The sequence below is a fragment of the Centroberyx affinis genome, unplaced genomic scaffold (genome assembly GCF_046629955.1).
Source record: "Centroberyx affinis isolate AG114_WGS23_722 - 3 ecotype Tasmania unplaced genomic scaffold, CSIRO-AGI_Caff_v1 ptg000256l_1, whole genome shotgun sequence".
NCBI classification, from domain to species: domain Eukaryota; kingdom Metazoa; phylum Chordata; class Actinopteri; order Beryciformes; family Berycidae; genus Centroberyx; species Centroberyx affinis.
This window is the reverse complement of record NW_027278938.1, coordinates 58,191-75,057: the sequence shown is the minus strand read 5'-3', so window position 1 is coordinate 75,057 and position 16,867 is coordinate 58,191. Positions and strand designations below refer to the sequence as shown.

The 16,867-nt window shown below is 40.4% G+C and overlaps 1 protein-coding gene across 1 annotated transcript; it reads left to right on the top strand.

The window, feature by feature from the left end:
- The first annotated feature begins 6,769 nt into the window (after positions 1–6,769).
- On the top strand, positions 6,770–9,122 carry kmt5c (lysine methyltransferase 5C). Its single transcript, XM_071545813.1, has 4 exons — positions 6,770–7,094; positions 7,613–7,745; positions 8,537–8,702; positions 8,986–9,122. Exons 2-4 carry the CDS (start codon positions 7,633–7,635, stop codon positions 9,097–9,099), a joined length of 393 nt encoding a protein of 130 aa, XP_071401914.1. The 5' UTR covers positions 6,770–7,094; positions 7,613–7,632; the 3' UTR covers positions 9,100–9,122.
- The last annotated feature ends 7,745 nt before the right edge of the window (positions 9,123–16,867 follow it).

The following is a 16,867-nucleotide window of genomic DNA, read 5'->3' as shown; positions in this document are numbered from 1 at the left end:
GTCTTCGGGTATATTTACAGTACACCAGTACAAAAATGTGGCTTTGCATAGTTGGATTTGAAGAGACGGATACTTCAACGCAGTATAAAAACATAGAAGCTTGTGGAGGATCTTGTTTTTGTCCTGATTTACAGTAGTCAAAACAAAGTGGCATTTCACATCTGGCTTCGCTACGCTCTAGCCAAAGACAATCTTTTACAGTGGAAACTAAGTGAATCTAGGACAGGGCAGCCCAAAGTTGGATTTAGAACCAGATGTCTCCTGTTTGCTTCACAAAAATAGATCTTTGATTAGGAAGCTCTTCAATGCCAAATCTGAGATTTTCTGTTTATAAATGGGTCTTTTGACTGACTGCATTAGGTGATGATGGAGTATGAGTAGAAGATGAGGTTTCTAGCAGGGAGACTGAAGTGAGCGGCTGTCACTGGGCGTCTTTTGCTGATTGACTGACTGGCATGGTAGCCCAGTATATGGCGACATCTTAAAGCTCAGTGGAAAGCACCATCTACACGCATAATACAACCTCTTCTGTAGTTGTAGCCTGTCTGTTCCAAAATTAGTTCATTTTTCTGGCATTTTTGGTGTTGAACTAATACACAGCATACTCCAAACGCCCACTGAGTGGAAAACGGCTTTAAGGGTTGCCATATATTTTGCCTTGATCTTCACTCCCGTTGCAGATTCGCCCTCCTCCCCGTCTGTCAAAGGGAGACGAGATGATGAATCATCCCTCTCCTGACCTTTCCAGTCCTAAAGGGCTGCAGTCAAGACCACCTCAGCTGAGTCCAACATGACGCAGACTGGGTGATTTGAATCTGAACCAAGCGCAAACACCAAAAAGAGGACTGAATGCAAGCTGAGACAGGGAACATGAAAATCATAGTCGTGCTGTATTCGAGATAACCGTGATATTGTGGAGGAAAATTCTAAATTATGATGTGAGGTTGTGAACAGTCTTCTAAATCCTATTCGGCACAAAATCTCTTTAATTGAATTGTTTTTTTTTGCAATAAGTCAAACATTGCAAATACGCTTGGGATAATCATGTGTACAGCAAATTCCCATTGCATCTACTTTAGTTTTGGGTTGCAGCATCAAACAGTTCCCAAGAGAACAGCTAACAATGTATTTTATGGCAGTTTAGAATTTTTTTTTTTTTTTATGCTTCTTAGCTTGGTGTGCTACATAAAAACAATTATTTGCAGAAATGTGGAGATACCTGCGTTGCTTGTGACTCGAATATTAATTGCTGTATGTACTACTTTTCTTTGAGTAGCTTGCTGTTGAACGTGTATAGAGCCATAGACGGAGCACATGTGATATTTTTCATATAACACATTGGATTATGATTAAAATCAGGTCATTGGCGTTGATCCTGTGAGGAAATGCGATTCACAGACTGAGACAAAACATGGTGTGGAGGCTGGACTTGAGACCAAGGCCAGATTGAATACTTCAGCCCTGTATTTCAGCTCGTCTGTCTCCCTGATCGAAGCCAGATACAAAATGAAAAGCCACATTTTTTGCTCGTGTCTTCAGGCCTTTTTCGTGGAAACCTCCCCAGTCCCCCTCTATGGCCATTTTGCGTCCCTCGTAGTGTGCATTAAGTTCAGTCGGCACGCAGGCCGGCACAAGAGAAAGCAATCCGTAGTTCAGCACAGGCTGTTGCAACTGGCTTGAAAAACACAATTGTCTCTGCAGTATTTCAGGGTCCGTCACTGCCCATTTCTATTAACCCAAACACAGTTTTTTATATAAATGGTATGTCTGGTTTTATTGCCCTGTTCTGCTGTCTGTCCTGATTCCTCAACCCTCTGTCCAAGTATGAACATATGCAACCTCAGCTCTCCAAACAGATTGCAAAGCAAGTAAATATTGGTCAAAGGGAATTGATTGCAGCACATGAGTACATACTTAAGCAGAGGGGAAGGGGGGAGCTGGAATTCAGCCGTCCGGCTTTGCTGTCGTCCTGCCCCATCTCTCACCTTCCATTTTCCCCAACAAGAGTTTTTTCCAACTCAGTACCTCAGCAACTAAATACGTGTTTTTCTATCAAACCGTGATATTTAAGGACTTTACAGAGTTCATCCAGTATCCTGCTTGGGTTTCTAACCAGTTCTTGTGTACTGCAACTCACAACTGTGTCAAGATGAGGATGGATGGTGTGGAGGGTGGGGGTTGAGGCAGGAGGAGGGGGGGTGGGGGGGTGGAGAGGTGGGGGCAGGTGTAAACATGATGGGACTCTCCTGTGCTCATGCAGCAGGGTTGGGTTCAAGTCACGTTCAGTAAGATCAATTCAGGAGGTGGAAAGTGATTTTTTGTGGATGGCCATATTCAAGATATTAAAGAAATATGTATGTACCTTAATTACAAGGTATTGACAAGTCAAATGAATTGCTTGAATTGAAAATGAGTTGAGCCCATGACCTGTATGGCTTAATGCATGGGGGAACAATGTTATTGGTGGAAGCGCTTTGTTTTTTTGAAGGTTATTTCTTCTGCTCTGTAAATGATATAGGCCTGCGTTTTGTTTTAAATAAGGACAAAGTTGATTTGGAGTATGTTGACAAATACAGAGTCTGAAGAGTTTTGAAAATGGAGCCTGAGGGAAGTTTAAGGTGTTAAAGTCTAACTAACCAGAAATAAATAAATAAAAATACAGTACAACTTTTGTACTTAGAGACAAGGCTTGAGAGTTATGAGGTTTTGGAGTCCATCTCCAATATAGAAAGAGTTTAGTTTGTGTCTTTGGCAATGAAAAACAATCGAATGGCTCCTGTTATATAGTTAGTGCTAAACAACATTATGGGATTTGCAGATCTTTGTCATTTAATTAAATGGTCCAAGTAAGTCTACTAAAAGCCAGTTTCATCTCCATTTCCATAGCTGTATAAACCTCTGCTTGCAATGTTATTTTTTAATTACTATATAGTTCCTGTTATTATTACCTCTAAGAACCTTTTCTTTAATCACTTTTTGTTCATGTTTTTACTGACAAAATTTACGCTAGATATTGCAAGCTTATTAGTGTAGGATTTTTTAATCAATCAGGGATGTTTTGCACCATGCACTGGGTCGCTGGGTAGACATGAAATATTAGATGAATTAAAAAAACAACAACACAAGAAACAATTGAAATTAACGCTATTTTTTATTTGTATGTCATTTGTTTTCAAATCAATCACAAATTGTCTCTGTTACAAGGTAGAAATAAAACATAGAATTTGTATAATTCTGTCTGTTTTCCTTTGTGAATGTTGCGAATGTGACATTCACCGCTACAGTGTGACGTAACCTAAATCCAACATCCAACATCCAACATCCAAATCCAACATTTCAGTCGATAGTAGAATCGGGAGTCCGTGAAAAAGACGAGTACAATAGCACTGGGAGTGTAGTCATTTGTACACGTTTCCTGCCTCTTCTGCCTCAAGGCTTCTTTTTTTCTTCTCTCTTTTTTTGCGGAGGTTGCTGCTGCTGTCTGTCAAACATTTCAGCTTGAGTCAGTGGCGTGGGTGGCCTCTTTATATATATGTGTGTGTGTGTGTGTGCGTGTCTGTATATATTCACTTATTTATTTATTACATGCCAACAGGCCCAGACAGTGCAGAGAGCCGCTTTGTCAAGTCAAAAGGTATCTGTTTTGCCAAGTGAACACGTTCAATGCAACCTGGCTTTGCTACTGTACAAACCCAAGGCAACACAGAGTTTCTCTCCATCCATGTTCCCATCCTTTCCTTTGCCCTTCCATCTGTTTTTAAGGGGATCTGGGTCTTTGCAGAGTCTTTCTTTACCCCTTTGCTTGTCTTTTGTGCTTTTCTATCAGTTGCCCGGAAACAAAGTATATGAAAGCGACAGTGTGTATAGTGAGAAGTTTGCACAGGCAATGAGCCAAAACAACCCTTTTAAAACGTGCAGAATAACTTCACGGCCAATCTCGTCATCTGGTGACTCTTAAATTGCCGCCTCGCTCTGCTGCCCAGCGGTGCTACAAATTGAAATACAGGCGACCCCCAAATTCATTTTAAAATCTATTACTAATTATTTGCTTTCATGCAGTTCTGCAATAAACAAGAATCAGAACCAGAGCCAGTTTTACTGGCCTAGTAAGTTTACTCATACAAAGAATTTGCTCATGTAGGTCACATTTTAAACAGAATTATGAAATTATTATGTGCTGTATATTAAAAAGCATTGAAATTTAGGAAATAGGTCTGATTTAGAAGTAGTATATAAAAAGTAGTATGTAAGTAGTATGTAAAAAAAATAATAGACATTTATGAGGTAGGTCTCTTTTCCATACAAAATCAAGTCTGACTGAATGCATAGGAATATGGAAGTCAGTAATAGAAAAAGCAAAACAAATATATACAGATTTACAGAATATTGAACACAAGGGGAAAAAAAGTAAAAGCTGTACACGAGTTGGAATGGGTAAACAGATTGTAAATAGTTATAAATACATATCTATCTATCCAGTCATATATGGGATTAAATATAAGATATGGTTACAGAGGTCAGGTTGTTGATGCTGGTCATCATCCTCCTCATCTACATCATTATAACTATTTCTAATATTTACAGTCGTTGCCCTTAGCGTTCAGCATCAGTTGGCATGGCAACACATTCACCATCATTGCTGCTGTTGGTGCCGGCGGTGGAGCGAACGTCTGCCTCACTGGAGCTGCTTGAGTTCAGATTCAGTGGGAACACTGCTGGCAGCAAACACCAGCAGCAACCGATTCTTTGATGAAAAAAGTTGTCAGCAACGCTTTTATTTTCTCTCTTTTTGTGTTTGTCTGCGCCTACTTTTTTGGCCATGACTCAAGATTTAAATCATTTTTATTGTAACAAGAGGAGGGATGTTTTTCACTGAGTAACTTCCTTTTAAAATGATGAAAAATAAATGTATATTACTTGATATTCTTGTCTTTTGTGGGCATCGTGCCCTGATATATATACTATATAGTCAAAATGCCCATATATTAAAGGCTTTTTAACCTTTACAACAAAGAACCATAAGGGATGTTTTTCACTCAGTAACTTCCTTTTAAAATGACAGAAAATAAGCTTATATTACTTGATATTCTTGTCTTTTACGGGCCCTCTGGCTGCCAGGGCCTAATAAAGCAGTCAGTTACCTTTGCCTAATGGTAAGACGGCCCCTGGGGAGGAGAGGGGTGTGTGTATGTGTGTGTGTGTGTGTGTGTGGGGGGGGGGGGGTTCCTCTTCTTGATTTCCCACAGGCATTTCCACACTGAAGCTGAGCTGTTGGCTGAGAACCGGTTCCTCACTACAGAACACCGAGTTTCCCTGGAAGCTGGAGCAAGCCCAACAGTCTGATTGTGTAATTATACGGACACATTATTTTGAAATAATAGTTGATGATGGCTGTGGACGATGATAACGACACCACTAAAAAATTCACCTGCAAGCGATGACTCCAGATGTCGTCTTCATGCTGCCAGGGGTGAAGAGCAGTATGGGATTGCTCTAAAATTAGGTACGTGAGGTAGACACTCACAGTGAGTTTGACAGCGATAAGGACGTTCATCTGATGAGACTGCGACAAGTTATGTAAATATATTCATCTTTGTATTAACAAGACTAAGAATGAGTAAACACTTCAAATGTCACCATTAACCCCACACTGCTATTCCGACACACAGACTTCAAATACAGTCCTGGAGTGGTTGGCAGGCTTCACACTGGTCAGGCAAAAACACTTTGACTAACAAACTCTCAGGTTATCGGCCATGAGCACTTGAACCAATCCCAACCCAGTCACACCCAGTGACTGCAGGCCCTGCGGCATGTGTGCTGAACTCCATGACAGTTGATAGGTATGTTTTGTATTTGTGGCGCCCCTTATTGGTTTGATGTAAAAATGCCAGTAATGTGTGAATGTGACTGTCATATTTGATGCTGAAAATGCTTTAATAAAATAAATAAATAAAAAAATGTCAGCAATTTCAAAATGAATCAGGGTCAATCAAGGTGGACTTTGATGGTCCAGTAGGTAAATATGTTAAACAAGGCTAGATAGATGTGCACCAGGTGTCTATAGAGATATATGGCTAGCAGTGTGGGAGATAACATGGCCTTTTAAACTTTGAACCTTTAACTAGGACAAAAACAGGATTTAAACCATGCATCTCCTCATTAGTTAGCCTATTATAAAAGCTCTTCGCTTAACCCCTAATTACGGTCTGTAAATTGGAATTAATTGTCCATCCAAAGTGAAATTTTTGCGTAGGCTTTGAATTGCAGTAATCCAGTGTATTAAATAGCTAATTACAATTTTAAGAAGACAATCACCAATCTTAATGGATGAAGGGATTAAATCAAAGTAACATTCCCAACCTTGGTTATTTAATTTATAGTAAAAACGCTATAGAATTGGCTTTTCCATCGTACTGTAGCAGGCAGTTTATAGTAACGTTATTGCTCCGATTGCCTCTATCCTTAAAAAAACGCAGACTAGTTAACTATTCATGTGAAAGAATTTGTAAAATGTGTCCAGCCGAGGAGAGGCTACTGTACTGGGGGAAAAAATACTCACCTCTGCTCTGCATCAACAATGTGAAGCCTAACCCATGTGTATTCCCGCCCATAAGTTCTCCAGCCAATCACAGTGCTTAAAGTAATGTACCGAGTTTTATGTGTGAAATTGACCTTGACCTGAGCGAATAGCACAGCGTGTGGGCGTGGTCAGTGCATGTTTGGTTGCACCGTGGACATCGCTCATCAACTTTTGGTAGCAGACGAGCCTCGAGAAAGGCTCAAAGCTAAGCTAGCTAGCGACATAGCAAACACATCTTTAGCTCATTTGTGACTCTGTGGCGAATACCGTGCATGTCATTTACATTGGGATTTACAATCGTTATCAAAACAACAAATTGCAGAGTTGAAGAACAGACAGCATATTAATTCGGCTGGCCGGGCTAGCTAACAAGACGGCGGAAAGCTATCTGGTTAGCTAGCTAAGCTAACGTTCCCTATCAAATCAAACGGGAGCCAGAGCAAGCGAGCAGCTTGCAATTAACTGTCTGTCTGATCTGACGATAATTTCGTTAGCTACGAAAGACTCCCAGGTAGGTTTTCGCAAATTATGTCATTGCCAGTATACCGCATTATGTTACCGTAGTGTTGCACAGGTCATTCCTCGTACCTGGATTTCATCAACAAACTGATGCAGCCAAGTAGCTAGGTAGCTAACGTTACTACCTAATCGTAGCTTCCTCTCTCAGCTGATTACTTAGCATATTTCATAGCAAGCTGTCTTGCTAAGCTAATGTGCTATGCTAATATAATTATATTCATATGCGTAGCTAATTAGCATAATCCCTGGTCTAGTTAAGCACAGTGTAGGTTGCAGATAAGGACTCGGCTGCCTGACGCGGGTCAAGGGCTAACGCTAGCAAGTGGAGAAGTAATGTCAGTTCTCTTGCGGACCTGATGTCAAACATAACTCTGCTGATACTCAGAGCTAGTCATTGCTAGCTAATTAGTTAGCAATTGCTGGTAGTAGCTGGTAACATCATCCTTCTTATTTGTGGTTTGTTGTTGTCATGATAATGATATAAAAGGTCATTGACCCCTGTGCTTTCAGCATGCTGATGGTGGGAGGCGATGGACGGATGCACTAGAATGAGTGTGAAGGAGCTGTGTGAGACTGATGACCTGGCTACCAGTCTGGTGCTGGACCCTCTGTTGGGCTTCAGCACCCACAAAATGAACATCAGGTATGTCACCGCTATAGACGTGTCAGGTCAAATGCTATTAAAATCCTAAACGCTAAACTTGAGTGGCATAGTAGTGCTTGTAATGTTGATTATGTCATAAATTCTGCTGTGCTTACATGTGAACACACATTATGTTCATGCATTGGCTGGTTGTAGTTTGGGTGGGAAATGTATGAGCATGCCATCAGACACAAGACTTGTTCCAACGGTGTCTTTGTCTTATATACAACCACAGAAGAGAGACATTTCTTTATAAGAAAAATCGTAGGGTATGTACTCAAAACAGGCCATGGAGCGTATTTTTATTTAAATCTCTGGTTTGCTGTTCTTGGAAGTTTCAACTTTATTTGTTCCAATGGGCAACTGGTTTTGCAGCAGATATTAAAAATGTTATATAAAACCATACGACTTGACAGGCACAAAAAACTATCTGTCTTACACTTGTTGGACACTTTTTACAACTCTCAGCCATTTGTGCACTCCATGTGTAGTGCAGAGCTCAGCAGTGATCAAAACGAGCAATATTTTGGGTTGATGTTCATTGCAGCAGTCCTAATGGAAAGACTTTTTTCAAGTGATCAGTAACACATATAGTGAAATACAGCAACAGTGGATGTGTTGTCATGCCAACGGTGGACACACAGTGATGCTTTTATGATCGTATAAAATAGCATTGAAATGCCAGGTATAACCATAGCCTTTGACACAGAGACACCTTGTACTAACACAGACTGTGTTTAGGTTGTTGTATCTCTCCTTATGTGGTATATCCCCCTTTTCTCTTCTCTTAGTCCCCCACCAGAGGTCCGGCGTTGGGGTAACCTCAAAGAGACTCTGTTGCGGTTCCAGCGTACGCATGACTTCAAGGCTACATTTGAAGCGCTGACGGTGGGGGAACTGGCCGGTGACTACTTCAATGGTTTGGGAAGCCATCGACAGGAGCTGCTGAGACAACATGTGGGTTTATGTTTTCCTCTTTGTGCGATTAGTTGTAATATTCTTCGGTCCTAGTAGTGGGTATAAGTCTGAAATAATGTTGCTCAACATAGTGCATAAAATCACATTTAACATGTTCACATAAAATACAGAGATAGTAGTCGGCCGATTCTGTAGGACACTTTAGTCTTGATGTCTTCCTCTTGCTGTACCTGCGTTAGTTTTACAGGACTGTAGCTGCGATTCTTCAAGTTGTCTGTTGAGTTTGAGAACACATAATCTGAACGATCCATGGTGTCCGCAGGTGTATCGCTACCTCAGTGCCTTCCTGTTGGATAGCGGTGTCAAGATAGAGTCCTGCAACAGATACTCCTCAGAGACCAACGGAGCGAAGATAACCTCAACAAGGCACTGGTAATCACTCACACTTTTTTAACATCGAGTTTATCGAGGCGGCGTGAGGTCGAACAACAACCGCGCCGATTTCACACATTGCTGAGATTCCCGGACTGTGTGTGTCTTACAGTAGATATATGACTCTTGGATTGCTGTACCGCAGGTTTATAGGTGAGCGGGTGGAGGTTCTGCAGGGCTGCATAGCGGAGCTGAGTCCCGCCGACAGCGCTGTTCTGCAGGCAGGAGTCAACGACTTCAGCGTGATGTACTCAACACGCAAACGCTGCGCTCAGCTCTGGCTTGGGCCTGCTGCTTTCATTAACCATGGTGAGTCTGTCTGCATCTGTGACTCTGTGTATCACCCTTTACACACACACACACACACACACACACACACACACACACACACACACTAGAGATTGCACCAGTACCAAATTTTCAGAAGTGATGTGACTACTGATCCAAGTGCTGCTCACTTTACATTCCTACATGGCACCCAGTATTGGGCTATTTCAAACCAATTACAGGAGCAGGTGTTGTGAATCTATTGCGTTTTACTTATTCATTTTATACAATTTTGCACTGGCCGTATACTGATCGTCATTCAAATATAAACATAATAAATGCTCATAATAAAATAGAAAATAGGCTATGCAACTGTAAGAGGATAGCGCTTCTAATTTTTTACACCAGTCAAACACTTATTGAAGGACTCTCAAAACCAGCTTATTCAGAATGGGATAACAGATCAAGATAAAAGTGTAGTAGGTTAGGCCAAATAAAACAGAATGGTATTCAGCCTTCATAGCCAAGGTTCCTTTTCTAAACGAAAGGTTTTCTGCCTCTTGAGTTTCACAAATGGCAGCGTTTCATCTTTTTGACATGTCAGGGTGTTTTCCCTCTCACTGGAAAAGTTTTAAGTGTCGTGTATGCAGGGCAGCTTAATTTTGGGGTGTTTGGATTGGCACCGATCTCCATACTACAGATATTACTGAGGCACCCCTAATACACACAGGCTGTTGGTTTTCTGGGTTCCTCCATAGATTAGTTAGGTACTCTCCAGACTTACATTAAATACACCATCTTGTCCTGTAACTCTAAGTTTATAGATTTGATCTCTCGAGAAAGCTAGTTTCCATCTTTACAGTAGACGGGCACCTCAGTTAAGTATTCGACCTGTTGACTTTTTGCATATTTTCTTGTGCTAACAAGTACTTCAAAATACTGAAGTATTTTTTTAAGGATTTACTTAGTATACAATTCCAATAATAGAAAAGTCTTGTTTGTAAGAGCATTCACCCCACTTACTTTTTTTGTTGTTTTTTTGTTTTTCTTACCAGTGAGACAATGTCATAACATATTGTTCATTCTTGTGATTTTAGGGCATACTGTACATTCTGCTGCATAATGCTGCAGTACAGTGTGGAATAGTGTATCACTAGTGTGTCACTTACGGATGACATTGGATTTCAGTTCCTGGGGCTTCAGAGAAAAATAAACTCTCATCCCTCCCTCACTGTATATAAAATAAAGTCCAGAGGGTCTCTTCCTCTTCTGAGTTTAGTGAAGTTAATGAAGACATTTTTTTGCAGAAAAGACACACTGACGAGTGCCTCGTCTGTACTTCAGTAATTCTACTACACCTGGAGGGCACTTTGCCTAGATTTTACACCAAAAAACCCAAATAAATGCATTTTGCACTAATTTCGTAGCACAGGAAAATATGCAAAGAATCAAGCAGGGTGGATTCTTTTTATAGCCGCTGTATGTATCTGTCTCATCTGTCTCAGCAGGATAAACATAGCAGCAAATAACTGTCCTGTGTATAATATGGTGACTTGGTGCTTTAAATTCTTAATTTCATTACATAAGCATTTGGTCAATCATAGGTCATTACAACAGATAAGCCTAAGCAACTTGCTTTTCACAGACCATCTGTCATTACATGGTGTGTACTGAATTTTCAGGAGCACAAAAGGTCCAGTGAAATTAGTGATCCATTCAAATTTCTTTCGAGTTAATTCTTCCATCCATTCTTGCACAGAGGTCGGCTTCTGACAAGATCTTTTAATAATGTTTCGGAGTTAATCAGCTTAGCTTTGAGCGTTTGTGAAATCAAGTGCAAGCCAGATGATCAGCAAAATGTTATGCCTCTTATTCATCTGTATGATTTAAATTAATAACTTAAAAAATTTGATCTCTCCCTTTCTCTCATGATGTCACTTTGTTTCTCGTTCTGGCTGGAAGACTGCAGACCCAACTGCAAGGTAATGAGCTGTATTTATTGATCTCATGTACTTAAGAGGTTGGACACTTACCACATAATTGACATTTAACCAGCTTAAAAATGCTCATGTTGGTTGCATAATCTATTGAGCTTTATTATTGTGGTATTCTGTTTTTACAATATTGAAATTCATATTGTAGATAGATATCAATACAGAATTATAGTCTTGAAATAATTTCCTCTCACTCTGTTTCCTTACTGCTCTGTGTTGTAGTTGTTATTCCCATGGGCCAACAAACCTTTGTCTTTGGCTCTGTTTTTTTCCCTTTTCTCCCGCCCAGTTTGTCCCTGGTGAGAAGAATGGTGCTTGTGTTGAAGTGATCCGACCCATCTCACCTGGGGAGGAGATCACGTGTTACTATGGTGCCAGCTTTTTTGGGGAAGGCAATGAAATGTGTGAATGCTGCACCTGTGAGAGGTGTGTACAGCATCAGATCATAATCCTCTTTTATCTAGGTTTTTGTTCAAATCTGTTTCGAGAAGCTTTTGCTTACTAGACATAGTCAAAATATTATTTGGTTCACTTTTAGCTGGTTAAAGTACAATTTTTTTTTTTTCCAATTTTAACGATTCTGCAGGAGAGGAGAGGGTCACTTCAGACACAAAGGGAAGCAGCCTGAATGTGAAGAAACAAAGGACTCTGTGGGCCAAAAGTACCGTCTGAGGGAGAGATATCTTCGTCAAAACAGAGAGAAGGGCCACTGCCCTGCAAGGCCTGCTATTCCAGGAATACACTCAGGTATCTTCAAAGGTAACCGGTGCAGGATTTTCTCTGAAATCATCTTTGGAAAATCTCTTATTGATAATGATAGTTGTAATAGTAATTGCTAGTATAGCACTGACAAAATTACAAAATGCTGTTAAAATACAAGGAACAAAATAAATATTAACAGCAGCTAATATAAACAGAAGACTTGAATTTCTGGCTCCCTAAAAGCCTTCTCAGCACAACAGAAATGGCACAAGACTTAGGAAGGGGAATATTATCAGAACAATGCAATTATATAGTAGAAATAGCAATAATAAGAGCTTGACTGTCTGCTCAACAGTTCAATGTTCGCTTAGTGAACCATCAAGTTGAAGCCCAAAGGATAACTAATTCTGCTGGTTCGTTAAGGCCCACTCAACAAAATGTGGAAACCCTGCAGGACTGCCAGTGTTAACATTTCAATACCAGTATAATAAAATGAAATTTCAGCGCTTGCTCATTGTATTGCCTCATGCAGGTTGGTCCAGCGTTTAGAGGCCCTGATCACAAAAGCTCAATCACCTCAGAACTGTCAAAAGAGTTTTTTTCTGCTGATCCTACACTTAGAATGTTTCTCTTTTTTGGGAATTTTAAATCTGCTTTGGGAATTTTTTTGGAAAATTTAGGAAGTGTATTTCAGTTAGGGTTTTTTTTTTATCAGGTCATGTTTTTTTTATCAGATCATTGTGTGAGGAGATGTCTGAAGCCAGCGGTGAGAAAAGGAAACAGTATTATAGATCCCACTTGTTTTGTGGACAAGATCTGCGTATTTACAATTTGTAGCACTGGGATCAAATTCTACTTGCACATGTCCTGCTCAAAAACATGATGGAATTCAGATCAGTGTGAAAAGTAAAGCAGACTGGGGTTTGAACTGGAGGCGATTGGTGGACAAGAAAACGATGAGTATAAATATTGCAGAAGATTCTGAGAAAGTAAAAAAGCCCATGCAGTTTTCAGTTTATAAGGTGAAGGGAGCACATTATCGCTTTGAAGTATCTGTAGTATGTGTCATATTGAAAATCCTTTGCTGAATATTGTGATTTGCGACAGATGTAGACTCCACTTATTATGTGATGTTACTTTTTAGTACTTAGAAAAACTAAATTACACAGAAATGCTTGGTTTATCAAATTTGTGTATAATGAAAGATTGTAGGACCGGCAGGTGTTCTGCACACCATTCAAAAATATAGTTTAGATGGCCCGAAACACCTTTCAGGCCAAAATGCAGCCTTTTTGCAATTTGGAAATTGCAGCAGTCAATATTTCAATTGTTTTTCAACCTTAGTTGTTGGATACCATATTTGCTTAATTCTCACACTGGGCAAACAGCTCCTAGCTTTTAAATACTTGAATTGCGATAACAACCATTGGCGCCAAGTTCTGTGAGCCGCTTTCTATCGGCTTTCATTGTTTAATTTCTGTGCTACTTTTGATGTTTGGCTTATCCATCTACCAGAGGGAACAAGGAATCAAGTCTTAGAGCCCTTAATTTAGACCAAATATAAGTACAGTGCAGATCATTAGGACTGTAGCTATAATGGCTGCTTTTGCTTGTTATTAGACCCGGTAACCTCGATATGTGTATTAATCTTATGCAGCAAGTACACTTTTAGCTTTATTTATATAACATTTGCTCTTTCTTACCTAACACAGTGCTGAAGGCAAGAGAAACTAAGTCTAGAAGGGTGACAAAGTCACCAGTATCATAGCCATTGCTGGCAATGATTGATTTATCATTTCCAGTAAGGAAGCTGCACTGAGGCAGTGTTTTATTCATTTGCGCTAAAGCATTGCACATAAATATGTACTTCACATTGTTGCTTTGCCAATCACAAGATGAGACAACACTGATATAAATTTTCTTTGAAAAGAAAAAATAGTAAATAGTAAAATGAGGTTCCTGGATGATCGATTGAGAGGTGGCACTGAATGTCTTTACACTTTTTAGTACTTAGCATTTTAATGTGATATGGTCAATACATACAAAGTATGTACCCAGCCAATACCCAGCCATATACACTTTCCAGCCTATAGAATTGGATATGATTTATCATATTTAACTGGTCTTTCTGTTAATATGCCTTGGATATCTTGGATTTTCGTGCACTTCTTATCAAGATATTCACATTAGCAAAAAAAATGCTTTTGTTTAGAGCAGCCTAAGTTCATCTGTGTTTCTTTGTTCTTGTCTCCCATTCATAGCCATCCCCTCCAGGAATTCCTTTACCCAGCAGATGAAGAGAAATGCCTTGATGAGCAGAAAATTGACTCGGACAAAGAAGTGGAGACAAGAGAAGCACAGAAGATCAGGAAAGAACCCATTCAAATCCTCCACAGTCAAACAGCGCCGGACAGTTCCACTTCTATCACAAGTTACACTGAGGGACCTTAGAATCAGAGTACGGCGCCACACAGTGGATTTCCTACTTCATTGTAAGGACCCAAGAAGCAAAGAGAGGGCCTTGCTCCAACTGCTGGAAGAAGTGAAGCCAAAAGATAAAGAGTCAAATGAACTGCACTGCACTGAAGAAAATAACAGCAGTGGTAAAGCTATTGGTGAGGTAAACTTGAAGCCTTTCACTCTAAATTCCCCTGTGTCTTTTCATGAGAAAAGTAGACCGGTGGTTAGTGGCGCAAGCCCTAATGGGAAGTCCCTCAAAGTGGTAGACGGACAGGCAGTTCACTCAAGGACCTCTTCAAGAACAAGGAGCATGGTTCACACCGTGCTCACACATCAAACAGGGTCCAGTAACACAGCTAACACTACAACTGTTTGTCAACCTGTTGAACTAGACAAAAGCAGCAATGCAAATTCCCCCAAACAAGAGAACATGGACAAAACAATCACAGATGGCCATGAAAACAAGTGCATAAAAGTTGCTGATGGCACCAAGTGCAGCAGCAATGTGTCCTGCATCACTGGCACGGCTCAAAACCCAGTGACTGAGCAAACCGAGCACAAGACCGTCAGCGCTCCATCATCCCCGTTGATGAACAGGACACTTTCAAATAAACACACAAAGGAAAGTGTTGAACTTTATCAAAGTGTCTCAGATGGATCAAAGAAAGCTGCGGACAATCCGCTAATATCACTGAAGCAATACCTTACGGTGAACTTAACAAGGGTATCAGTGCCACAAAGTGTAGAAGCAGAAAAGACCCATGAAGACAAGAAAGAAAATGTGGTGGTAAGAGGAAAGATCAGACAGAGCCAGCGGACTAGACAGCCTCTGACAGCACAGGCAGAAACCAGAGTGTCCAGATCTCAACAGAAGCAGGGAGGAAGCTCAGAGATCTCCACAGCTGAAGGTAATAGAGGGGTGAGGGAAATGTATTTCAAGGCTATAGATAAAGTTAATGTAAGGAAGAGACAGGCATGTGAGGCTGTAGATGATTTATCATACAGTGAGAAAAGAGGAAATGACAAAGTAATTGAAATACAAACAGTCTCAGGGGAAGATAAAAGTTGCATACAAATGGAGCAGCAGAAAGACATTATTAAAGGCAAAATTGAAGCGCAAAAAGAAATGAGTAATGCTACAACAACTCCAGTTGTGGAATGTAAGAGTAAAGGGGCCCTGGAAGAACGGAAAGAGTCAGAGTGTGAAATTCTGGGCAGTGAAACGCCTAGAATAGAAAGTAACATGCAGTGTGTTAATAATAAGATCAAAGGTGCAGGTATGGATGGGGGACTTGGTAAACCATTAGAACGAATATGTAAGAGCAAAATGGTCAAGAATGTGAGTAAAAATTCAGCAAGTAGGGGGAAGGAGGATATTGTCATAAAACAAGCAAGGGTTCTGCTCTCTGATTTTCTAAGGAAAGATAAAACTGATAGAGATAAGAGATTAGAGGGAGATACTGTAGGAAGAGGGATTTCTACCTCAGCTCATAAAGAAATGGAACATGGCAACACTACACAAAGCTGTGTTGAGAGGGGAAAAGAACCGTCTGAAATACATAGAGACAGACGTTCTTGTGCAGTGCAGGAGAGGAATGTAGGAAGACGAAGGGGGGCGCATAGAGCAGCAAAAACAAATGCTGAAGATAAACAAAGCATTAAGGGACACTTACGCAAAGAAGTTATAGCTAGAATTAAGACTGAGTTAAATCAGGATAGTTTGCAGTTTCAATCATCACAAAGGCATGATGAGTTATTCGGCACCTGCCCCAACCCACCAGGTCCTTATCAAGAGTCATTAACTTCAACAAAAGCCGTGACTAATCTGCATCCAGACATCAATCCACAGACACACATACAGTCCAACATTCCTCTGAAGAAACGTATGTTTCGCAATTCTGTGGATATAGACTCTGAACAGGGTTTCAATTCTCCTGTTTCTGACCAAGCTTCTAAAGAAGGCACTGAATTAAACTCTTCCACAGAGCAAAGGCAGGACTTTTCTCTGTGTTCAGGTGAGAGAAGCAAATTGACAAAAGATGGTAAATGCAGATTTAAGAAAACTGATGCCCAGAAGCAAACCCCCAAAAGGACTACTAACCGGTGGCTTCATTCCAGAGCTAATGAAGTTCAGCGAAGCCAACGACTGAGGAGAGTTCGAAAGTGTAAATTAGAGAGGCAAGATGAAGACCAGATTGACAATGCTGAGACACAAGAGAATGATGAGCTTGCAGAGGACAAACAAGATGAGGATCCTGCTAAAATCCAACAACATTGTGGCAAAGGTCCAAGTAAAAATAAATTTGCAATGGAAGATGGGGTGGAAATTTCACCCCTCCCGCAAACCTG

What these genes read in the sequence shown, in the direction of transcription:
- kmt5c (XM_071545813.1), top strand. Translation starts at nt 7,633, where the DNA reads ATGGACGGATGCACTAGAATGAGTGTGAAGGAGCTGTGTGAGACTGAT. An exon ending in ACCCACAAAATGAACATCAG is followed by an intron (nt 7,746 to 8,536) that starts GTATGTCACCGC and finishes CTCTTCTCTTAG; the next exon opens with TCCCCCACCAGAGGTCCGGC. An exon ending in AGGAGCTGCTGAGACAACAT is followed by an intron (nt 8,703 to 8,985) that starts GTGGGTTTATGT and finishes TGGTGTCCGCAG; the next exon opens with GTGTATCGCTACCTCAGTGC.